This window comes from Heterocephalus glaber, unplaced genomic scaffold, assembly GCF_053883595.1.
Source record: "Heterocephalus glaber isolate CG9 unplaced genomic scaffold, H.glaber_assembly_v1.0 deba00001788, whole genome shotgun sequence".
Classification (NCBI taxonomy): Eukaryota; Metazoa; Chordata; class Mammalia; order Rodentia; family Bathyergidae; genus Heterocephalus; species Heterocephalus glaber.
In genome coordinates, this window is record NW_028258471.1 from 926194 (window position 1) to 953234 (window position 27041).

At 37.5% G+C, this 27041-nt stretch overlaps 1 protein-coding gene across 1 annotated transcript; it reads right to left on the reverse strand.

The window, feature by feature from the left end:
• Positions 1-91: 91 nt before the first annotated feature.
• On the reverse strand, positions 92-26958 carry LOC101725169 (centrosomal protein POC5). The gene is given in 14 exon segments (XM_087203174.1): positions 92-158; positions 160-250; positions 2793-2973; positions 9257-9542; positions 15020-15071; positions 15074-15170; positions 16322-16501; positions 18618-18722; positions 20394-20568; positions 21616-21758; positions 21761-21825; positions 24001-24029; positions 24031-24085; positions 26937-26958. Coding segments are annotated over 14 exon segments (1548 nt in total).
• Positions 26959-27041: the final 83 nt, after the last annotated feature.

Genomic DNA, 27041 nt, shown 5'->3' on the forward strand with positions numbered 1-27041 from the left:
TGATAAGATGAACACGACATATCCACAATGTTTTAATAACATGGAAATGTTAAAAACTAAAGACTTCGAACCCTTGGTAAAACCAGAGGAGTTAAAAAGACCTCATTGTGAGTGTATTCACATCAAACACTTTTATGGACTGACCGCTTGTGAGAGACGGTGTGGGCCGATCTGGTTCCGAGAGATCTGGAAGCCGAGGTACTACTGTCAGGATGAATGGTCTGAGGATATTTTGCAGCATAAAAATATGCTTAATAACCTCATAAGATTATTATACTATCAACTCATTAGCTATAATTTAACCCAATAAACATCTGTTCAGCATCCAGCAGATACTGGCAATGAGTGAAGTGAAACAGCCCTCAACACAAACAAGATGAGGCCTTTCTCCAAAAGGAACCCATGTGCAGTTGGCCACCCCTGGCACCCACAATTTAATGTTGGAGCTGCATTTCAGAGTCATGGAGTCACTTCTCAAAGAGGACAAAGTGGAAAAGGCTTACAGAGGCTCAGTAGAGAAAGGAGCTTCATGGTGTTTGAGAGAGACAGCCCCACGTCATCCTCTCACCCCACCCGGCTTCCACCTCTCAAGCTGACATTGTGCACAGGGTCCAATCCTGGAGGACATGGGGAAGCCCCAAGGATCCATCCAGGCTGGTTCTCTTTCAGACTAGAGCAAAGCAGAGGCCTCATACCTCACCTGGTTCTCTTGAGAGCAGATGAAACTTTCTTATGGTCACATAAGAGTAGGTTTGCCCAGAAGCCTGGTGCTCCCTTAATATGGATCACGGCTTTCTAAGCAAGGAAATAACTAGATGTTGAGGACACATATTGAGGGGAGGATGTGCCCACACTCAGAGCACCAGGGACCATCTTGGACATGAGCACTGAAGTGTTAAAGTCAGGGCACATCTGACTCAGTTTATATGAGATGTGATCCAAAATTATGGTCAATGTTTGAATAAAATATTTTATTACAATAAAAGACACAGTGCCATTAATCCCCCTCAAAATACTCTTCCTAGCTTCAGACATACTTATCCCATCCTTCTTGCCACTTTCTAAAGCAGTTCTGGAAGTCCTCTTTCAGGAGTGCTTTTTCATGGGTGCCTAAATGCCCTGAAATGTTTCACAATGTTTATGGCAATTTTTATAAAAAACCTTACAGTATGTCCACATCCAGCTGTTGACAGGACCTGGCACCATGTGATTTTTTAGCTCTTTCTCAAAGCCAAAATGACATGAAAAGTAAACTTTTTGAATTGATTCAGGACATCAAGGCAGCCATGACAGCACAACTGAAGACATTCATGAGAGCAGACTTCCAGAATGGCTTCAGAAAGTATCAAGAACAATGGGATAGGCGTGTTGGAAGCAAGGGTGAGTATTTGGAGGGGATTAATGGCTTGTGTCTTCTACTGTAATAAATTTAAAAATTTAAATACTGTGCTTTTTGATCAGCCTTGTACATATTACGTCCATACATATGAGTATGTGTAATAAATGTATGAGTTTGTATAACATGGGAATGTGACTACAGGTAAGGCTTTTCTCTTTTATATGCAGTACAGCTTCCAACAGCCAGCATCAGGATTTGTTATCAAGTTCTCAGTCATGTACACACAGATTTCTATTAGGGTCTAGAAAAAGAACATAGGATATCTGTTTTAATCACAACATCATATAAACACACAATTACCTCTCAATGTAAAATCTAAAAAGAGTTAGAAAAAAAAAGAATCCTAAGGTAACTCCTCCCTCAACTCCACGTTTCTATCTGGTGTTGGTTCATACATCTCTGGTCTCCACTTCACCTGGGGCTCAATTTAAATAATCCAGTCTCTTAGATTTAACCATCTAGTCACCATCTAGTATCCAGGGAAAAAACTTTAAAAATCACACTTTTATACTAATACTTTCAAATACCAAGTAGACAAGAACATTGTCTAATATTGGGGATTTATGAGAGGGTACTGCCTTTTCAGACCAATCCTTAGTTCTCTACAGTGATATGTTCTTGCTACTCTTTTTAGATTTTACTTTGTGAGGTAATTGTTGATTTCCAGGGTGCTGTAAGAAATAAAGGTATTTCATGTTCTTTTTCTAGTAACTTAACTTTGCTTATGGTTTTACAGTTTACAAAGTGCTTTCATACAGCTCCTTAATTTTCGCATTACCTCATATAATCCTAAAACCAAAGCAAGCCTAGGAGGCGAGTATTCTTACCAATCACATTTTACAGAACAGAAAATGGAGGCCTAAACATTTCACTTGGTTTGTAAACATCACAAAGTCAATAAGGAGCAGAACTTGTGTATTTTTTGCTTATTTTGTCTTAATATATACCTTCCTTTCTATTACAAATTCACAGAACCTGATTTTTTTCAAAACTAAGAATATGCTGACAATTGTATTGACAAAAGGGGAGGAAGACTTTCTTTAAAAAGGGGTAAAGTAGGGAAATTTTTGTAATCAGATATCCACTATATGAACAACTTGTTCATGAGTAAACAGTTTTGTCTTAAATCATTATACATTTTACCATTTGGGGAACCAACACACTACTTTTTGGATTAGATAATTTTTCCACTGGAAGAAACACTGTTTCAGAAATCAATTGTTTAACAAGAAAGGCAGATCTGCTTAAGTGTAAGGGTGTCAGACTGTAACAGGAAAAGGCAGGCCAAGTGCCAGTCACATTAGATTTTGATCACAAAATGTCACTGGATGGTTTATTAGTCTACAAACTCTCAGGAAAAAGATTTCTTGACAACAGGTTATCAAATGTGGACTTACCACTGTGACTGGATGATGTTTTTCCACAACAACTGAGCTCATGGGAGGAGAAACTCCCATTATAGCTAAACTGCTATGAATTCTGGTTTTTGAAGCAAAATCACATCTCCCTGTGATCTGGGCAGTAATTGTTCTTCCAGCTTTTTGCTGTGCTGAAGTCACAACTCTTGGCACATACTAAACAAACAAACAAGAAACAAATATCCAATTGGTACAAAATTCACGGAAAAATATAAATTACTTTTGTTAACTCACATAGCACTTAAAATAATTGTATATTCAACCAATTTTAATGTGGAAAAAATAAAACTTAAAACAATGAGGCAAAAAGTGAAACAGACAACCAAATACTCTGAAACATCCCTGTAACCTTGATATACCTACTATTTTATAAGATTTTAAGGATTTAAAAAAATTTAATCTGAAGTGGTGATAGCTTCACAGAAAGTGCAAAGACTGTGCTGAGAAGCCTGTGTACCCCTTGGTCAGCTTCCCACCATGATTACATCTTCCATAATTAAAGTATAACGGCCAACACTGGTGTGACGCCTGTGTAGGGGCCTATGGCATTTTAGGCCTGTATGTGTTCCTGTAACTATCAGTGTGATCAAGACAGACCCTTCTATTACCAGAAGATGTTTCATGTGCCGCCACCGCAGCCTCACTGGTCTCCCTTCTCTCCCAACCATCTTTCACCCCTGTCAGCCAGGATCTGTTTATGAACGCTTTGATCCTTGGGCATAATTAACATTATCACTACTTGTATTCTTTTGTGTTCTGCCTTTTTTCTTCTCACTTTATTAACATAATTTTTCATGCAATAATAGATATGCTGTAATTTCTAAAGAGATGCCTTTCAGTGACTACTTTGTCTTTCTCAGTTATTTTTTATTATATATAACATTTTTATAAAAACGGATTTTTCTTTTTCTTTCTTTTTTCCCCCACAAAATGGTTTTATTATGAAGTCCAGGTCCACTCAAACACCATCCCCAGACATGGTAATGACAAACTGTAACTTCTTGGAGGGGTGAACCCCACGCCGTGCTGCTGCTCTACTAGAACATGCAGCTCCCAGCAATCCTAAACCTAGCATCAGTAAGAAACCACAGAAGCAGAGTTTAAAATAAAAACAGATGTTTTATTTGAAGGTGGTGAAAAGAGGGGGAGGAAGAGAGAGGGTAAGGGGGGGAGAGAGAGAGAGAGGGAGAGAGAGAGAGGGAGAGAGAGGGAGAGAGAGAGGGAGACAGAGACAGACAAAGATACAGTTATTCTGGAAGAGTAGGGAGTATTTGGAAGGGAAATATTCCAAGATTTTTAAAAATTTTGATAGGAAATATTGCAAAAAATGGATGATCATATCAAAAGGTACTGTCAACTTTTAATGTATAAGTGTACTCATTTTTTTTGAGATAGGCCAGCTATGTAACCCAGCCTGGCCTCAAACTCACAGCAATCCTTTGGCTCAGTCTCCTGAGTGCTGGGATTACAGGGGTTTACCACCACACCCAGCCCAAATCTTAACACCCCCCAAGTCCATTTGCAGTTCTCTGCATATCTGTATACAGCTACAACAGTCACAGTTGTCTACAGAAACAAGTGACAGAAACCTGATGTGTTGAGATGGCCTTAAAGAAACAGGATTCACTGGGGTTTTGCAATTCCTTGGAGTTTGGAAAGACTCATAGTTGCATAGAAAACACAGCAAAGATAAAAATGAAGTGATTCTAGGGACAAACAATTGTACTATAAAGGAGATACAGTCTTAGTATACATTAATGGCTTAGATATGCTTGCACAGTCATCACAAATACTCAGTCTCAGAGTTAGCATGGCTGGATCTAAATATTTATATGCTGTGAGGGTGTGGGGAGAGAAGACACTGGGAGGTGACATCAGAAGGCTGGATGCTTTCACCCACATTAGGAAGTCAACAGATATGTTACTGGCAAATGTAGCACTGATGACATGACCGTACTGTTTAGGAAAAGATGATAAACAGAAGAAAGCACTAACAGAGTTCGGAAAGAAAGATTTAGAATACTATTTCTCACTATAATTCTTATAGAAATTATTTGCCTTTTAAAACTAGTAACTTATGGATCTTATGAATCTGAGAAATCAAATCTCAGGTTTAAAAATATTTGCAGACTAAACTTCAAAAACTAAACTCGTGCTTCTGACTGTAGGAAAACTTCCTAACTTTATTTTTAATTATGAAACTAAGAACAAAGAAGATTTTATAACTAATAAAATTTTTTTGTTTTGTGGGCAATATGGAGTGAACCTAGAGCCTCATGCATAAAATAACCATGTATTCTAACAATGAGCTACACTCCTTGCTATGAAGAATGAAGATTCTTTAACACTATTTTGAAATATAAAACTAATGGCTGACAAGAAATTCCTTTGCCAATAAATGGAAACTGAAGTACAGTTGGGCTTGTGCCCTTATTCCTGCTCAGCCCCACCTGAACGGCATCAATGCTCCCTTCTGTAGCTGCTCTTCTCCCTCAAAGGAGAGCAGCAAAGTGTGGACTGGGAAACACTATGCTTGGCGAAACTCCCACTGAAGACAGGATGCCCTCAACCCAGCTGAGAACTGCTTCAGAATGCCTTCAGTAAGAAGCAAATATATACTGCAGGAAGAAAGGACTTTAAAAAAATACCTCTCTATCTCATATGAATTCAACAGAAGGTGTCTTAGATGACTTGTGTATTTACCAAGAGCCAGCTGCTTATTTTCTGATGATTTATTACTTGTACTTGCTAATAATATTTATGCAGTATAATAAACATTGTATACAGTAAGCTGGTGACAGTTATTTAAAAAATCAATATGCACATTTTAGGACTATATAAAATTAAATTATGGGGAAATATACTGCTAATGAGGAGGAGGAAAAAATACCTAGAAGGTTTCTATAATTGGATAGCTTTGAAAGTTTTATTAGTAAATGCTGTTCTTTACAGAAACTAACACTGGAAAACAGAAAATACATCAGGTGTGGCTTATACTACAAGGATGACTTAATTATAATTAGTGATCACACCCAGTGTGGCTGCACATCAAAAATGGCAAATTAATTCACACTTATATGGGCTGGGGATTTAGCTCAGTTGTGCCGCACCTGCCTCACAAGCGCAAGGTCCTGAGTTTGATCTCTGGTACTGGAAAAAACCAAAACCAAAACAAAAACATATTGTGACCAACACACTCTTATGTTTTAGGATAAAAAAATGAGTAAGGCTATGTACATCATTTTAAAAAATCATTCTTTGCTTTAGCTGAATTTTTGGCCAAATGACCACTGGTGCCAATCATGAGAGAGATCACTGAATTTGTCAGCTTAGCAGACTTTAAAAAGGAAAATTCTAGCATTTTCCCAGTATTTCTTGGTATTTCCAGTAGCCATATAAACATAAACAACAAAATCAAAAGGAACGGGAAAAGTTTTGACTGTTTATAGGAACACATGACATATTAAAAACTCCAATATTTGCATCTTAATAGTTGAAAGGGAGGTAACAGAGAGTTGGGTGGGAATACAGAACTTTGAGGTCAGATTGTCAATACTGGAATTCCAACTCTAACAGTTACTAATTGTGTCCACAAGCAGGTTACTCTCTTTTAAGCCTCAATCACTTCATTTGTGAAATCTGGGAAGCGTTACCAACTGTCTAATGATACCTTATCACTATTCATTCTGATAAAAAGAAAAGCTAGAAAAGAAGCCTTACTAACTAATTCTACCACATAGCTTTAAAATCCAACTGAAAATATTTTCTCTCAACTATTCTAGTTGGAGTTGAGAGTACAGCACCATCTACTGTTCAGACTTGTGAACTGCAACATATTTGTATGCAAGCTTGTCTATCCTGTTTTTTTAAAAATTAATTTTATTGGTACTTTTTAGGTATACAATGTAATGACATTCACCATTGGAGATTTGTACCTTTACATAATCTCTCTTGGTTCTTATTTTTTCCCCATTCCTCTGCCCTCCCTTCAACCCCTCCACCCCTCTCTATTTACAAAGACTTTGTTTCCATTATTTCATTTTCTCATGTTAATTCCATTCCCTTCTTTTCTTTCCTTTACCCTTCTCATTTCCCCTTCCCCTTTGCACCTTTTCTTCTTACCCCGTTCTTTTGAAAAAGGTTTTCTACCATGAAATTGATATTTTCTTTAACATACTGAGGATGTCTGTAGAAAAGAAAACAAATTTGCAGATGACGATGTTATTTAATTAGGATGGCAATCGACACTCCCGTTATTTTCAATTCTCTACATTTTCTGCACATACTTCCTTTTAGCTACTAGAAATATCAAGAAAAAAAGCCCTAAATGTTCATAGGAAGCCTCTGTGATTACAAAGAAGAGAAAGATAACCAGGCCATGATCACAAATCTTATTTTTCCTATCCTCAACAATGACTGGTTTCACATTAAGTTAGCCAACTAATGACCTTGTTCCTCTTTTGTTATTACAGTTCTTTTAAAAACAAGAAGACATATTTGAGGTGAACTTGTGTGTTTTAATTACATAAGAAAGGAAGAAAGCTAGCATTATATTTACAGAGAGATTTACGTGTAATTCTCCTTTCTTTCAGCCCCTAGAGGCTGTACTTACATGAATGACATTGAATATGCATCTGTTTGTGAAGGGGTAGATAGTGGGGTGGAGTATGGATGTTTGTACTACACTGTGGGTTATTATTATTATTTTTTTTTTTTGGAGACAGAGTCTTGCTACGTAGTTCAGGGTGGCCTTGAACTTAGTATGTATCCCAAGCTGACTTCAAACTCTGTGATCCTCTTGCCTCAGCCTCCTAAGTGCTGAGATCACAGGTGCGCACCACTATGCCTGGCCAATATTGTGTTTCTCATACTTCAAAGGCTTCAAAATTACTTCAGGTGATGAAATTATTGTAAAAATAATTTAGCAGTAAAGAGCGGTGAGCCAGCACTCATTTTTTCCCCTATGAATATTCAGGTTTACATACAAAGGCCGATGTACTGCTATAGTCATATTCTAAGAAGGAAATTCTGAAAAATTTGAGCTGTGTGTATTATCTGCATATGTGACATGAATGTCAAACCAGAAATTTAAATAAATACTGAGATCAGTTCTACAGTATAAGACTTCAAAATGTGGTAATCATGGAAAACAAACACAGCTGAACAAGTGTTAGGGTTGAATTTTAGCATCTTATTTCTATATCAAAACTCTCCCACATATTCAAATTTCTCTTGATGGCCATGTGATTGATATATCTATATCCCAAGCCTGGAACAAACATGATAAATAGGTCTCAACATGTTTTTCTCCGAAGTTAGTAGCTCTCAAAGGGCAGAAATTCAACTCAGCTAGAAGCCTACAGACGAGCAGTTATCTTTACTACCGAAGGCTGTCCACGGCCATGGCACCTTCTGGCAGCTGTTAAGGAGCTTTAAGGCCTCACTCAGATTCTGCTATCATCTTTCTTCTGCTGTCAGTGATCAGGTGTTGGTGACAATCACCTCAGGAGCTTTATGACACTGTGTTCCTTGGTGCCAGAGCCATGCTAGAGCAGGGACAGAGGCTACAGAGTCCTTTTTAAAAAGCCCGTATTAGTGAGCCTGATAAGCTTGGCTATGCCTGCTCCCTGCTCCAATCCCCTTCTGAGACCTTACAACAGCAGGAGGCCAGGGGTCCAGTCAGGATGTGCTCTGTCTACACTTGATTCATTTCCCTTCCAGCCAGTTCATACACACACACACACACACACACACACACACACACACACACACACACTATCCCTGCTCAGAACCCAGCCCCAGGCATGTTTCTCATAGAGGCTCAGTCAACTACTCTAGGAAAAGTTACTCCTGTTGCAAATTAAAAGTTACAACCCAGCCAAGATGGAGTCACCACAGAGTAGTGTCACTGTACACATCCAAACCAGGAAGAGGGAAAGTTGTGAGACAAACAGCAACCAGAAAGTTAAAGACATATTAACTCCTCAATCCTTGAAAACACCCACTAATTTGCTTCAACCTGAGAAAAAGTCTTTCCTCAACTTTTACTCAAATCTAGTTTTTCCGGTTTTTGAAAAATGTTAGTGAAAAGTTCTTTATTTTGATTTTGATTATCACTACTGTGAGAGGTTACTATTTCTCATTAATAATTAAAGTTTTAACCACTCTGTGCATTGAATATCTTCTGTGGGTTGGCCTAAATACCACAGACATTTTTCTCCACCACAGAAAACTGTTTTTGAGTTAAAAATATCCAATAGGGCTGGGGACACGGCTCAGTGAAAAGGCACCTGTCCAGCATGCATGTGGCCTTGGGTTTGATCCCCATACCACACACGCACAAAATCAATGAACAGAACACCACAGCAAAACACCCCACTTGCAAACCAGTGTTCGGACCCTCTCATAGCATAGCAGCAATCACACAAATCACACTCACCATTTCTTCAGCAGTAGATGCAGATCCTGTAAGAGCTGAGGCGGGAACGCGAGTGCCAACAGAGGGCGCAGACACAGCCCCGGCAGATGTCAAGGAAGCTAAAGCAGCAGAGGGCACATAGGTGGCGCTGGGGACTCCAACCGCCCCTATGGGTGGGGATGGCAGCAGCTGTCCGGGCAGCACCGAGGGCATCTGGGCCACTGAAGGGTCCAAGTGGTCAGAGTGCTCTCTTCCCTGAACACCAGCGCCATACTCTTCCTTTTTATTATTTGTGAAATTGGTCCCCATAAATCACAAATTCAGTTCATTAAAATTCTCCCCAGTTAAGATTATTGTTCTCCTCCAATAAAAACATACAATGGTTAAAATTTGATCCTAACAAAAATGTAGATATTTGTAGTTCATTGGAGTCCACTATTTTTTCAGCTAATACAGTTTCTCATATTAACCAGTTAATGTCACCATTAACCACCAAAGACTTCAGACCACTTACTTCCACATGGGAAAGTAATAACTTGGTCTTAAATAAAAGATAAAAATAAGCTGGAGGATTGGGGATTCAGCTCAGTGGTTCTGCAGCCTGCCTCACAAGGACAAGATCCTGAGTTCAATTCCTGATAACAAAAAAAAGCTGGCTTTTGTGGTGCAGGCCTGTAATTCCAGCACTCTGGGAGGCTGAGGCAGGAGGAACTGGGCTATATAGTGAGTTTGAGGCCAGCCTGAATTACATAGGGAGACCTTGTCTTGAAAAACAAAAAACAAACAAATAAAAATGATGTGTTTAGGGTCAGGGATTTAGCTCAGTGGTTCTGCCACCTGCCTTGGAAGCACAAAGTCCTGAGTTTGATCCCTGGTACTAAAAAAAAAAAAATGATGTGTTCATCTGGAACCTCAGTTAAATGTACTGCCATCTTACTATGAGTGATACATACGTCATACAAAGCCTAAGGATCTATATGTCCTTTTGCACTCATACAACTATCCTGATACATGGTCATGTATTTAAATCTTCACAACTATATTCTGGAAACATTGTACCCCCCTCTTATTTCCACCTATTGCTATTAGCCTAGCAAAAATAGTGTATTTTTATTCTTGACTTTTTTAGCAAATAGCAATAAATCAAGGCATTGTAACCATCATTACTTTTGACAATGTAAAAGAAATGGTTCTTTTAAAATTTTTTTGAAGTGGGGTTTCACTCTGTTGCCCAGGCTGGTTTAGCACTGCTGGGTCACATAATCCTGTTTCAGCCTCCCAAGTAGCTGAGACTACAGGAATGCACCACTGTGCCAAGCAAGAAATGTGTTCTTGGGTGGGGATGTAGCTTCATGGTACAGCACACACGAGGCATCAGCTTTTTGTTTGTTTGTTTGTTTTAAGAGTAGGAAGGGGGAATAGGAATAGCTCCTGAGAGACAGAAGGGGTCCTGAATGAGTGGCCAATGAGGCCCTTTGTCAGAGGTAATTTATACAGCAAAGTCACAAATGTGTGTATAATGTGGGTCAAACTATAATCAACCTATAGGATTACAAGTACACCTGCTTAGCTAATATTAATCCAATAGAGAAGCAGAGCATATAGCAAGGGTATACAGCTGGCATCATTAACCTTGGCTTATGTATGACTTCTAAACAGTAATACTTTGGGAAGGGATGGGTCTAGGTGCTCTGGTCACCCACCTAGGTGTCTGATGCTTATCTGCACTTAATGGACTAGGTAGTACTAATTACAGTATAGCCTCAAGTTCTGCTTATCCCGTAGGGAAGTATAAGCCAGAGGCCTCAGGTTCAAGGCCCAGCACCTCCTAACCCTGAAAAGGTTCTTTCAGTTAGACTATGTAAATCATGAATAAAGAGCACATCTGCACATTTAACTGATCATAGGGACCTCTCATATAGCATCTCTCTGTCACAACTGAAGCTTAACCTTGATTTAAGGAGTGAATGGAGTCTGGTGTGGTGGTGCATGCCTGTAGGGATGCTGAGGTAGGAGGGATTGCAAGTTTGAGTCCAGACTAGGCAATGTAGCAAGACTTTGTCTCAAAATAAAAAATATAAAAGGGCTGGGGATATAGCTCAGCATGAAGGCCCTGGGTTCAATCCCTACAGCAACAGCCCCCACTTCCCCACACACAAAACAGTGAATGGTATCATCTTCCTAAAGCAAGGATAAAGGAGTTCTTCCATTTTAGATTCACTTCTCCGTCAGCATTAGAATGTGGTCAGCTTCCACTTAAGACCACATCTCTGTGGTACGAAACAGCAGTATGAGGGTTTGCAAATTCAATGAGCTGTTTCAGAATTCTGAATGGAAGACATTATGTAGGTCCTATAAGTAAATGTTGTCTTTTCATCCAGAAAGTTGGGCTTATGTACCAGTCATTTTCTTAAATTATTTGTGTATAAAAGAGTCATAATTACCTTGCTAACAAAGTTTGATGACAGTTACAGTGCCTAGATCCTTTGAACCCTCTGATGAAAGGGCTGCTTTGATATAAAATAGTACTGTTTTTTTTTTTTTGCTTAAATTCTTTTATTGGTACATTTTAGGTATATAATACATTTACATTTCTCATTGGGAACTTGTACCTTTACATGATGTATCTTGGTTCTTATTTTTTCCTCATTCCCTATGCTCCCTTCACCCCCTCCACCCTTCCCTATTTACAAAGACTTTGTTTCCATTTTTTCCTTTTTCTCATACTTTTTCCTTTCCCTTCTTTCCTTTTCCCTACCCCTCCCACTTTCCCTACCCCTTTAGAGCTTTTCTTCCTATTTCAAATTATCAATTATTTGTTTTAATCATTTTAATCCTTATTTACACTTTCAGTTTCTCACACCAGAGAAACTATTTGATATTTACACGTGTGTCCTATTTATTTCACTTAAGAGCATGGCTTCAATATGCAACCATTTAGCTATAAATGTCTCTAGTTTATTGTTCTTTATGGCTGAGTAGTACTCCATTTTATTAAAAAACCCACATATTCTTTATCCAGTTTCCAGTTGATGAGGACTTGGGCTGTTTCCAAGCTTTAGAAAATAGCACCATTTTTTAATGTGAAAACAATGTGCATGTACACACACACACACACACACACACACACTCAGAGTTTTAACATGTTTTTGCTGGAATGTGATACTAAGTGTCTGTCTTTTGGCAGTGGCAGACATTACCAGTACAGAACTGAGCTCAGATCTGGCCAGGGATAGCCCGGAAGAGAGGCGGGTGACCAACTCTCCTAAAGTGGGCTCATTCATGGGTTTTCTGTTTATGAGATGACCATTATGTTTAATAGTAATTATTCCTCCTTTAACGGGGCTGCTTTTTTTTCACAGTTGTATTTTTCTACTGTGCCTAAAATTAATTGAAAAATTGGCAGGTATCATTTTAAGGTTTTTTTTTTTTGGTACCAGGATCAAACTCAGGACCTTGCACTTGCGAGCCAGGTGGCGGAACCACTGAGCTAAATCCCCAGCCCCTTAAGGTTATTTTTTATCAACAAACTCTGTGTTCTTCATAAAAGTCTCTAATTTATAATCTATAAGATTTGAGAGTAACATACAACATGAGATTCCCTGGAGATTATAGACAACAGAGAGCTAGGACAAACAAAAAAAATTAAAAAGCTATTTAATAGGACAGTTATATTAAAGCACCTTGCATTATTAAAAAGTGCATTATATAAAAAACAATTGTTTTAATGGGCGAAAGGGGGCCAGAAGTATTTTTTTTCTGATGAGAATTTAAAAATTAATAAGATGTTATAATAATTATTGTTATAATTAATAAAATGTTATAAAATCTAAATCCCACAAAGCATAGCCAGCATTATATTATAATGAACTTTCACCTTTGGTACCAACATTACTATAGTATGTACTTTACTATTTTTGTCCTCTTTATCATTCATTGTTATGACAAACAATGCCCCAGGTCACTTAAAACAGTTGGGATCTCAGAGAATGCATTTGGTACATATGAAGGAAGACTTCAGAGAAAGCCTTAAAAGGAATGAAACAAATCATGCTGTGTAACTGTCAGAATACATTGTCTTTCTATAAATCAGGCCTATTGGCCTGAAGGAGACATATCTGTATTTGAATATAAACTTTAAGATGGTGAACTTACTAAGGCAGTAAAAAACTAAGTAACCTCATTGCCTTTTTAAGTAGGTTGTGAAAAACAGTTTTTTTTTTTTATAATTGAATGTGATTAGTTCTAGTGAGGACTGGTCAACCAGTATCTCTTCCAAATACACAAATCCTTGATTCAGTACTTGTAACCTGCTAATAATTAGAACTGAAACACATTATTTTATCATTGAGGGTGGTGAGTTGGTTTTCAGCACTGATCCTCAAATAAAAGACTATTTATTGGAGAAATCAAGTTCTTATTCAAGTATTAGGAAGCTAAACAATTTGGCCTAGAGTTTCTATGATTACAAGTTTCTAATGCACATATGGGCCACATACCATGTCTGATTCTCATAGAACAGTGATGGTGAACCTTTTAGAGCTTTCAGTGATAGCAAACAGCCTGCTGCAGCACGTGTGCCATAGGTTCACCACCATCACAGAAAGATTTGCCCAGACTGTCACCACAACTTGCATGATTTAAATATTAAATGTCTGTTGGTGCCATAAAATGGGGGCATGAGAAGCACAGAGAAGTTATTCATAGGATTGAAATCATGTTCAGGATGTTACATAATCAAACTGTCTCAATGACACATAAGCCAAGTCCAAAGAGGATTTAATGTGAGGGAACACTGCAACGATGATCATGCATTTGATCTGAAGCTTGGGAGGCTGACTGGAATTAAGACAATAGTTACATTTTACCAGCTATGTGTTAGAGTATATTTTGGTGTTTAAAGTTCTTTTGTGGATTTCACTGTACAAGAAACCCCTCTGAAGGAGGGAAAGAAGGTTTATGTTGTCCAGCTTCTCTGGAGAAGGAATCTAAGGCCCCACTGTACATTGGTGGCAAAGCGTTCTGGTCATGTGCCCTTCTAAGCTATGGTGACAAAACCACCACGTGAACACTCAGATTCCAGGAGATGTAAGAAGTGTAGTTAGTTCCTGGTTTTTTTTTAGATAGGTTCTTGCTATAATAGTTTTGGCTGTCCTTGAACTCATTATGTAGCCCATGCTGGCCTGGATGCAGCAATCCTCCTGTCTCAGCCTCCCAAGTGCTGGGATTACAGGCATGAGCCACCATGACTGGCTGAAATGTAGTTAGTTCTAATAGGACTTTCTTTGGAAATAAAATTATTTTACTGACTTCTATAGATAAGCTTACATTTAGATCTGTTGAAAATGAGTTTAGTTAAGGCCTCTTTCAAATTAGAAGAAAAGCTCTTTCTAAAATGGGAAACTATGATTAGGCAAGAAATATTTAGTAAACAAAGTAGTTCAAGAAATTTGGCTATTTAGGAAAAAAGCAAAAAATAGAAAGTTTCTATTTAGAGGTATTAAAATTACTAGTTAAAAGAACCTTAAAATAATGTTCTACATTAAAAACATTACATTAACCTTTAGCTTAAATAGTTAAGAACTGAGTGTATTTGATCTGATTTAAGGTAACATAAGTAACTATGACTGAGCTAATTTTCACAGTAAAACTGAAAATGACCTCATGAAACTAAACAGCACCCATGTGAGATATATCCACTGCAGATTAGTACTGTAGACCATACTAATCACTACAATTGTCTTAAATTCTTTTTTGAAAATACCAGAGAATCAATACTAACCTGCATCATTTCTGTTCTGAAATATAGTCATGACTTCTAGATTTAATGCACATACCCCCTCATGAATGCTTTCTTCATGGAATCTTCAAAGTGTTCTTTCTCTTTTTGCATTTTCTGAATCTTGGCTTTTGCATTTTCCAAAGCACCAGATAACTACAATAAGATAATTTGAAAAAAAGAAAAATACTTGAGGCACAAGAGTATTACTGTTAAAAATATAAACACACTGTGAGGTTATTCTTATATAAAATACTAAAAACAGTTTGCTATATACCTCTTGTGCTATGTAACTCAATTTAGTTGGATTTTATGCCTACTGTCTTCATCAAAAAACTATTTTCATTCCTAACCATAAAGTCAAGGTTCAAATAAGTCAAATTTTATACCAGTTTCACTGAACATTGCCAGTGTATTTTCTCCATATAAAAATAGGTCATTTTTACCACACAACTTTTATGTAGGATATTAAACAAAATAATTTATTTACATGAGCCACAGATACCCTGATTCATTCTGGAGAAAACAAAAACAAAAACAAAACCTTAAATGCAACATGTATAGATGTTTAAGAAAGTGAATGTTACCTACAGAATTTAAAGTGCAGAGTGGTTTTAGGGTACAGCCCATTTTCCCCCTGGACCAAACATACAGGGACTACATTTTTGCATGTCACTTGAATTGGACAAAATTATTTGTACTATGAAATTTATTTATTTTTTATTTTTATTTAAAAATTTTTTTTTGATACTGGGGATTGAACTCAGGTCCTTGTGCTTGCGAGGCAGGCACTAGAACCATTTAGCTAAATCCCTGGCCTGGACATTTATTTTTAATATTAAGAATTTAGTACTATAATGGTAAATTTTCCTTATAATATTTATTTCATGAAATCTACTACATTTTTCAGATTGTTCTAATTTCATTTTAGGTCCTAAATATTTTACCATGGAAACTATTAATTTTATTATTAAAAGTCAAAGAAAAATAATTTCAATGCATGTACATCTGCTTTGTACCAACATTTTTTTTCTTTTTGAGATAGGGTCTCCCTATGTAGTTCAGGGGCTGGCCTCAAACTTGCAGCAATCCTCCTGCCTCAGCCTCCCAGGTGCTGGGATTACAGGCATTTGCCACCATGCCTGGTTATACCATCCTTATAAGAATAAAATTTAAATATGAGGATAAAATCTTTTTTTAATGTTTTTATTTTTGGCTATATGAAAAGAGAAACCTAACTATAAACTAATAATGAATCTACTCATCTTTCTTATTGCATTAAAAGAAAGCGAAATATAAGAGGTTACCATAGCAACTTTGGTCTCATAATCATTGGAAATCTGGATGCAAACTTCTTCAGCTCTTGCTTGACAAGCTCGCTCTACCACTTCTTTCCACTGCCTTTGTATGAGAGAATGCCAGCCCTTCCAGACTTTCTTCAGTAATGTTCTCTGGAAGTACTGGTCAGCTAGTTTACCTTCATAAACCTAAACAAAAGGAACATACAACCTCAAAGCCACAGTGGACTGGTGGATGTACTGGTGGTAATAACAGACATGCACGGTGGTAAGTGTACACACAGGATCATTCAACCCTAGTCAACCATACTGTTCTCAAACTGCACCTGGGAGGACAGGCTTACTGGGTAGGAGACAGGCCTTGGTCACACATGGGGGATGGGAAAAGCCAGACCTGCCTCACCCCTCCATCATAGCTTAATGCAGCTAATCTGGTCTGGGGAAAAACATAAACCCAAATCAAAGAAAATGAGAAACTTGCCAATTTAGCTATGAATTTGCATGACCTTTAAATAAATATTTGTTCTTGAAATGGGTCACTTGACAAATAACTTTCAAAGCATGACAAACTCATTTTAAACAACTTGTTTCAACATAATGAAGGTAGAACTCAGCCATTGGGATTAATTAAAACACAAAAGCACTAGGAAATACTCATGCTAGTTAACCTGGAATGTCAATGTGGCTGGATCAAGGGGCTCTGGAAGTTGATTAGATAGTCCACTGAGGCCCTCACAGCTGAATGAAGGCCTGGTTGGAGGTCAAAGATCACTGAAGGTGTAACCTAGTAGAGTGCATTCTCATCATGGCCCCTTCCCCTTGCCTGGCCCCTCCCCTGCTCTCTGTTCCTGGCCAGGTGTGTGTGTGTGTTTGTGTGTGTGTGTGTGTTAAGGAACTTTCCTGTATCACAACTTCTGCTATGGGCATTTGTGCCTTGGAACCAGCTATCCTGGGCTGAAACATGAGTGAAGTAAACCTCTTTTTCTTTAAGCTGCCAGTGTCAGTTATTTTTTCCCAGCACAGAAAGCTGACTGATACAAATCCTTAAAGAGAAATTCTATTCCATGATAACAATAACTTTTTCCTAAATACATACTAATCTCTTGGAACCTAACATACAGAAACTGCTCCAAGCTCACAGGAACATACATACATGGAAATATTTATACACTTCCCTTATACTTATGACTCTCTCTCTCTCTATCTCTCTCTCTCATGTTTTTCTACTTCGAGGTCATTTCACTATTTTTATATATTGATTCAATTCTTATTAAACTAAAGATGTTCAGGTTTAAATTACTCATTTAATTTTTCTAAAAATTAATTTTTTAAATAAAAAAAAATCAAATCCAGGCATGGCTTTTTCAATTCTCATGCTAAGAGAAATTTGCACAACAAACATTTGCGGTATTTTGTAATATGTGAATAGTAATATCTTTTAATAAAATGGTTGTATTCAGGTATTTTTTAAAGAAAGGGTCTTGCTATGTTGCCCAGCTGCCTAAAAATGGACTAAAGCTATTCTCCTGCCTCAGCTTCTTGAGTAGCTGAGACTACAGGTGCATGGCACTGCTCTGGCCCAGGTAAACAATACAGAAGCATATGATACAATTAAGATTATAAACTATTTTTCCATATAACCATATCTGAGGTCAAATCTAAAGAAGGCCCATTACAAAGACATGTATAATTCAGGCACAATCCTTATTAAACTATGATGAAGTAGTAAATGCTGTATCTATCATAATGCATTTGTCTATAGAATCTGAGAAGTGTTTTTTGCAAACTATATAAAAATCAAATTGCTTTCAAATAAGAGAAACAATATCATGAATTCATTTTGACTAGGAAACACATCTTTCTTTGCTTGAACAAGAGTTTTGGTAAGTGCTCTGTTATGGTTTAGATTGCGAATGTCTCCCCAGACTTCATGTGTTCAGAGGTGGGAATTTTGGGGTTATAGCTGACTGCTGTTAGGAGATGGGGTCTGGCTGCACGAGATGGTCACTGGAGTATGACTGGAAGGGTGCATATCCGTGCCTGGCTCCTTCCTGCTCTACTTCCTGCCTGCCATGACATGAGCAGCTTTCCTCTGCCAGACACCTGCACCATGCCCTTCCTGCCTTGGAGCTGGCCAACCATGGACTGAATTCTCTAAAAGCCATGAGTCCAAATAAACCTCTCCTCCTTTAAGTTGTGAGTGTAGGGCACTGCGTGTCAGCAATGGGTAAGTGCCTAAACAGGATCCGAAACCTTTTTCAGAAGTCTAATACTGGTCAGAGATCTTGTCTTTATTTAAACTTACATTCTGTCTGGATTTGACATGGCCAATCTGCCAGTGGAAGAATGTTTGCATCAACTCTATCCTTTCCTTTTGTTTGCTGATGGCATGAGACAAGCTGGAAATCACCTGTAAAGAGCAATGAACCTAATTATTGTGATATTACAATAATAATTGGTAAAGTGATTTTCTCATATATCAAAAAGTGCTAAAGAGAATAGCTATGAGTCTCTACTGTATTCATCTAGTTAGCTTCATTATTATTATTAAAAAGACCACAAAAATTCACCATGTGAATACACTACATATTAACAAATAAAGGGGAATAAGAGGAAACTCATTGAGTACATATTTTGTTCATAGCCAATACAAGTTTCTGTATATGAAAATTAATATAGTTATTGATATTTAATTCAGGAAAACAATTGTACATTTGAAAGGTTTGCTATGTATACAAATTCACTACACTTGTGAGCAGGGCTAGGTTTTAAATATCTTCTAGTCATTTGTACTTACTATCTTGGTATAGGAATTTTTCAATAACTGTTTAGCAATTCTGGGGTTTAAGAATTTTATAAAAGCAAATAATAGTGACATTTTGATATGCTTCCTCAGTGATATTATTTTTGTTCTTAAAATAATGAAGGCCTTTAAATCCTAAGATAACATTCTCACTTACAAAGAACTGAATAATTGAAAATGACCATATTAAAAAGATATTTAATGAATTGGGACACATATACCAAGAGACATTTGTTACTGTTGTTCTTTTCAAAAGAGGAAATGGCACACATTCTAAGATAACTGTTATATTCTATTCTTAAGCTGGATGGCAGTTCACTTTATTCATCTTCATAAATTCAACATAATGTGAAAATTTGAAATTTTAGAACAGGGTTTTTTGAAAGTAATAGAGAAAATGACTGACATTAGTGTCCATTAGTTCAGAAAATAAGACAAGATGTGCAATTTTATACCCTGTAAAATGAAGTATGTGTATATTTTAAAAACACGCAATCTTCATCTAGTTCACTGAAACGCCTTGGTGCTGTTTCCTTCGACCAGTGGCTGAGGTGTCTGCTTGAGTCCCTCTTCTCTCAAAGCCGCTATCCTCCATCCATGAACTGCAGAAATTTGTTGCCCAGCTGCTTTGCTCAAGGTGCTATCAGGAGGCAAAAGACTAGCAGAGACTTGAACTCTACTCTCAAGATCTCAAGAGGCAACAAAGTGAAAGTAGGGACAGTTTCCTTGTTTAACTTCAGTAGTAAAGAAAGAATTTGAGAACTTAAAATATTCCCTAAAAGGACAGTTTAAAATGTAGGTAATATTTATTCAGTGATGTTCTTTAAAGGGCAGGTAGAGCAGAAAAAAGGTTAGAAAGATAAAAACCAGTGCATTTGTATTTAGCAGACACTCTTAAAACATGAACACCGAAGCCAAAGTAAAGATAAAATGGCATCACGCTGACATGTTTAGGAAGAATACATCCTATGGCTAGGCACTCATTTTTCTATCAGTTTCTGAAGCAATTTCCTGTTTATATCTTATATGACCTAAATAATCATCAGTTCTTAGAACTTATTACTTAGTGAAACATTTACTGAATCTCAATTAAAAAGAGATATTAAGCTAGCCATAGTGGCACATGCCTGTAATCTCAGCCCTCAGGAGGCTACAGCAGGAGGATTGCTTTGAGTTCAAGGCCAGCCTGGGCTTCACAGTGAGTTCAAGGCCAGCCTGGAACACACAGCAAGATCCTGTCTCAAAAAAAACAACAACAACAGAGAGACATAAGAAGACCTCATCTTTTCTCCTAATGGAAATTTCAAAGGCTTTCTGCAGCTCCTTCAAGTCATTGATCTGGCTGCACAGTTGCTTTACATGTGCTGCATGTTTTTCCTTCTCTTTTTTCATTTCCATTTGGTGCCAGTCAATAAAATTAAGTCTCCATTTGCTTAGTTCAGATATAATGTTTGTATGAAAAATAAATGTACAATTAAGTAGTTCTTCCTTAATACCACTTCAAACTGAAATTTAAAAAAATTTAAAAATCACAGCAAGTGGTCAACAAAACATGTAAAAATCACAACATACTAATGATGATGTGTGCAAGTTCAACAGTCATGGCTCTTTATGGTTCATATTTACCAGAAAACTTAGCTTTTTCCTATTTTAAGTTACTTTGTATAAAATCTTATCTTTGAAAAGAAAATTTCAGGCCTCATTCATTAAATCCCTTTGTCTATTCAAGGACTTAAGTGTCCACATTAAAATGGATCAGGTAAGAAAGAAATTCAGAACTGCAGGCTAGGCTGAGCCATGATGACTAGGACACTGTTTAGATAGAGGTGGTAGTGGGAACTGTGGGAGTTGAAGCTTTCTTCCCCAAACCACTTATCATACTGGTCACCTTACAGCAAGTGGCTGCATCTTTACTCTACTGCCCAGCATAAGTAAAAAGACTAAATAATCATTTCTCACAACAAACAAATAACACATATGGCTAACTGAACACAGAACAATTTGAACGGTTGGGTATGTATGACTCCAGTGGACTTACACCATTATTGGAAGTATGAAACCTGTTCCAAAGGAAGAAGACTAGTAGACACTATGCTAAAAGGTTATTTCTAGAATTTAAAGTATGGTTTCTAGACTGCAGGATCATCTGGGTGCTTGAGAGCAGTGAATCATTTTGGGTCCTGCCCAAGACCTACTGAGCATCAAGCTGCAGTTTAACCAGATCTCCAGGTGGCTCCTATGTACCTGACCCACAAACCTAAGACTTGGGACTCATCTGAGGAAACTAAACTTTTGTTTGTTTGTTGTTTTTCTTTTTTTTTGTGGTGCTGGGAATTGAATCCAGGTCCTTGTGCATGCTAGGTATGCTGAGCTACATCCCCAACCTCTCTAAAGATGTTTTTTTAAGAAAAGCTTTTGAAAAAGAAGAATAAACAGTAGACTTGAGCAAAACTACTGCACTACATATTAAATTAAACAACTGTAACTGAACAGCTGCAATACCTTAAGACCGGAACTCCAAAGATTGAGGACCTTTTCCATCTTCTGAAGGTTTTCATCAGAAACAAAGCAAACACCTACAATTATTTCATGGGGATCTGTATGGGTAGAATTGGTTGCTGGTGAAGAAGAGTCACCTAAAAGACATGAACTGAAAAAAAATCCATGACTGGGTGAGAAGGCTTTCTTGGTGATAGCCCTGGTGATGACCCTAGGATAAAAGAAGAGTTGAAGTAGCCAAGCCAAATGGAAAATCCCCCAGATTGGTAAGGAGTTACACTGAAAGGCTGCCAGATGTCTGCTAACTGTGAAGGCTGGGAAAAATACAGAGAAATTACCTTTCAGGGACACTTTTATCTGGCTATTTTAAATTTCAGTATTGTCAATGATTTAGGACTCTCTAGGATGAGATGCTTCCTATACCACACACCACACATGGGTGAATGACCCCTATCTCAAACAGGATGCTTCTATATCCAGGTCTGACCTGAGCAGAAAGTGTTATCACCCATATCATCCTATTAGCATTAACTAAGTTCTTTCTATGTGCCTGTAATAAAAATGTTAGAGTATCAGTTCCCATAACACACACTACACTAAGAAGCTGGTATTATTATCTGTGTTTCAATGATGAGAGAGTTAAATAATTAACCAAGGTCAGAGTGGTTGTGCACAGGTCATTATTATTTTATCCTGAAATCTGGGATGGGTCTTACCAATGCTAAGATTCTACGATATAAATAAGAAGTAACTAGTAATTTAACTTAGCAGATACTCTGTTGTAAGGCTTTCTCTCAGCCTTCACAATGTAGGCGAGAAATATATGCATCTCTCTGGATATATGTACTCATACATGTAAGTCATCACTTGTGCTTAAAAAGAAAGGTGAGGGTGAGCCACAGCCAGAAAGGGAATTGGTGTCTATCTCTAAAAACCATAAAATAGAAAAGTTAATATTTTACCACACATCTGTGCTGGAATTTGACACTATTCATCATCATTTCTCATATATCTCACATTTGTTTTAAGGGTACTAATAACCAAGATCGAAGGACTTTGCTCACTTCCTTACTAAATGGAGCAAAGCTAGCCAAACCTACTGTAGAACTTGTTACTTAAAAGTGAATTTTCCAAGAATTCTTTGCAAAAGGGAAGATCATTCTAAAATATGAATGATGACATTAAAAATATACCATAATACCAAGTTTGGCTTATGAAGCACTATGTATTCTGAGGATGGCTGAGGAATCCACAAAATGAGACAGAATGACACAGTACACATTTGCTCCTTCACTGGGTTTACCAGTCAGATCTGCACTCACAAGGAAAACAACAGACATTTTTTTAAATTGTTGGGAAAAAAATACACTTAACTTCTAAAAAAACAGCCATGCAACTTAAGAACTTGGAAGGAAACTTCCATGTGAGGAAGCTAAAGGGTAGAGGCATTTCTTACATGGTGGTTTAAAAGGTTTCCACATTAAATGACACTGAATCACAGAGTAAGGAATGTGTTCCATTTTTATTTTTTAAATTACTCTATGTGAAGGAAAAGTTTCCATCTGGTTCTAGTATGCTTTTAAAATATCTTTAACATCTGCTAATCTCTCCTTTCAACAAAGACAAAGCAGATTTCAGATGCAATACACCAACAGTAGGTAAAATTTAATAATTTTATTTTGTTGTATTTATTTGTATCACTACTTATTGTATGAAGTGCATATTAGTTTTAGGTTATATTAACTAACAACTGATATAAAGTTTCCTTTTAAATGAATTTAAAAATGGAACTTTGTTTTTGGAGACAAGGTCTCTCTATGTAGTTCAGACTGGCCTTGAACTCTCAGTGATCCTCCTGCGTCAGCCTCCCCAGTACTGTGCTGAGTACTCAGCCCAGCTTAAAACTGGACATATTTAAAGAAAAAAAATAGCAGAACAGGTGGTATATATAAAGATAACAAAAATCATTAGAATGGAACACATATGATTGAATAAATAGTAAATAGTAAATAGTGCATTTTTTCAGGACTGAAGATTGAGCCCAGGGCCTTCACACTGAGCTATATCCCTAGCTTTTTCTAATTTTATCTTGAGACAGAGTCACTATATTGTCCAGGTTGGGATTGAATTTTTAGTCTTCCTGACTCAGCCTCCTTGAGTGCTGGAATTACAAGCATGTGTCGCCACACCTGGCTTAACCTGTTTAATTGTACAATTTTGGAAATGTATGAAATTTAAAAAAATTTTATCCTTAAATTAGCAACAACATCATTTAAAAATGCTATCAATAAGTAATATATTGACATCATGCCTCTTATTATATAGATAATATTTATCAAATCACTAGCATTATATATTAATAAAAACAAGCTAAGGAAAGTCATACCATCTGCCTTTGAATGACTTGAAATATTTGTCGCATCCTTTTCCACCTTCCATTGGAGTTTCTCTTACTACAGAGCTATTTCCAGCTGAAAAGAAAGGGTTTTAAAAAATTAAACCACTTAGATAAAATGCTTAATGATGAATGCCTAATTTAACAAGGTAATAATATATAAACAAAATTTTAGAACAAAGAAAATATAACATCCTGAGGACACAAGAACACTATGACAAAAGACAAGAAAGAAAAAAATCTGAAACTAGAAAAGACTTATTGTATCACTGATAAGCTCAATCTCACCCACCAAACATGGGTGAAAGACAATTCAGTCTACTGTAGCATTCAGTCCACATTAAGAGAATAAGTGGGAAAAATAGTAAAACAGAAAAGAACTTGCTATCTTGTGACACTGGGTATTTTTCAGGGGTTCCTGCTTTTCACTAGCTGCCATCAGCTCTAGGTGGCACCAAAATCAGGACCTCCCTGCTGCCACTTAAGAGTCAATATATGGCAAAAAGGGACCTGAGAAAAACCTCATAAGAATAGTTGTGTTGGAGGCTAATATATACTGTGCCAACTTCCAAATGTACCCTCCTTATACCGGATGACCACAGTACTAAGAGCAAAGAGAATGTGTGATGGTAAGTTTCCATAGTCCATTCTAACAGTCAGTCTACTTGTGGGTCAGGGTATCTAATCTCCTTGTGTGTTGTATGTTTTTATTAGAAAAGGCAGGTCATAAACAAAGAAATGCATCTTACATGGAAAAAGGAGCAATGACCTTAAGTCCTGGGGAGCCGGGCAAGGAAAGGAATCCTGAGTTGTGTCCCTGGTAGTAACAGTACTGGGGTACTGCTGGCAACTGGGGAGGAGACACGCTTTTGGTGATCCCCATCAGGGTAGAGGTATATAGGGCACAATGTGGATTTACCTATTTATGTTTTTAAGAGAGAATGCAGCTCTTTGAGTTTGCAGCAGCAAGTGCGTGTTGAGGTACTCAGTGTAATCAAAACACGATTGAGATCACTGATGCAGAATTTATGAATAAATGCAAAGTTCATATTTCTTGAAGATAATGAAGTTTGGGTAGAAAATCTTGTCAGAGTAGAAAATTTTTAAGGTCCTCCTATTTGCTGTTCTACTGCAGTAGGCTGAACCTGAGGAACAATGAAATCCCTCTCTATGGAGGTAAGGAACAGTAACTAGGGCAGTGACTTGCTGGAAACCCAATAGTCTTTTGACTCTGAGTAGGCTGTGCCACATGCCTTCAAGAACAGAGGTCCTTGCTGGTAGGTCTACAGTGTGGTAACTGTCCACCATCAGGGCTGTTTGAGGAAGGTGTTCTATGCCTTTTGAAAGAATACTTATTTAGAGTGAGTTGTTTGGGATCTTGTACATACTAAGAAATGTACAGGTTGAAGGAGCTTTACTTTCTCTCATCTATCAGTGCAGATTCTGGTTTATATCAGCTCTCAATTCTGTTCCTTACACCGTCCACAGATGGGTTCACTTTTGTCCTGAATATTCAAACAGTCCTTCATGCCCATGTAAATACCACTTAGAAAGAACTAGTATGTGATTCATAAAGGTACTAAAGAGATTACCTAAGGTCCATCTTTAATGTTGAGCTTGGGCATTCAGTTTTCAGGATATATCTGGCATAAAACTGTTCAAACAAGAATTGAGGTGGTGCCTAAAACTTTTCATAGAAAAACTAACAAATTGGCCAATATTAAGATTTGAAACAATGAAGGCAAGGAAACATAGTGTCCCAGAAAGGACAGGCAGGAAGAAGCCCCACCTAGCCACCAGATTACAGACCAAAGCTTCTGTTTCTAACATTCCTGAGGGTTTGCACACAAAACAATAACAAATGTCCTGTTGGACCGCAGTGAAAATGGTGGGATGGTAAGCAACAGCAACTGAGCCTCTTTGAGATTCAGAACCCAGAAAATGGAAAATAACAACATGTGGAGGAAAACAAATGGAGGGACTAGAACCCTATGAGACAGGAAGGATTTGATGGTAAAATTAAAACCTATAGAGAAATGAAAGAGGAAAAACAAGGTTTAATAAGGAGGGCACATTATGCACTTTCCCCCTTGTTCCTGGCTTGTGGCTCACTAAAAAGAAGATTGAATCTATAAAGTGAAGGTGAAGGACTCCACCAGGCTTCATGGAAAAACATGATGTTGAAGCATACTGACAGATGCTGTGAGCTGCAATGGTAAACTGCTCCAGTGGAGGGGATAACCATGAAGAAAGTGCTTGGTTGGATGCCATCCCAGGGAAAGCTTGATTGTTTGAATTCAGAACTCAGAGAAAGCAAGTGATAGATTCCCATAGTGACAGGGTGAGGGAGAGCCAAGGGAAACAACTGTGGTCAGGGAGCTGGGTCAGGGTGCCAAGAGATCACCAGAGGCATTGAAGGTGAGGACACTGGACTCACCCACAGCTGGAGGCCAGGTTTAGCCTGAATTGCTCTGACTTTGAAAGTTGCAGAATTAGTGCCTTTGCTCTAATCCTACTGACTGTTGCTACCAACATCCAGCAGGGATCTAGTGTCTGTCTGTCTTCCTTATCTAGCAATGTGATCACATACATGTCTTGACTTGGACACGGCCACAAAATTGTAGATTGCAGAAGAAAAACACGTTTGAAATCACAGAGAAATTTTTGTTTTTGGTTCTTTTTTTGGTTTTTCCCTTTTGATTTTGTTGTGAGTGTTCACATTGTTTTGAGTCTTTTCTTCTAGTCTTCTTTCTTCATTTCTTCTTCACCAGTTTGTTGCAGCTTGGAGAATTGTTCTTCTTTGTGGATTCTTATCTCTTTTTCTTTTTTCTTTTTTTCTACTTTTTATTTTTCTCTCCCTTTACTTTTTCTCTTATTTTTCCTCAGTGTATCATTCCTTTCTTTTTTTCTTCAATTTTTTCTCTTACCGTTAGCTAATTCTATAAACATCCTTTGACAGCTCCATAAGATCCTCTGTACCAATTCTCTCTCCTCTTCCTCCTATCATAGTGTTTAAGGTTTCAAAGTTTTCC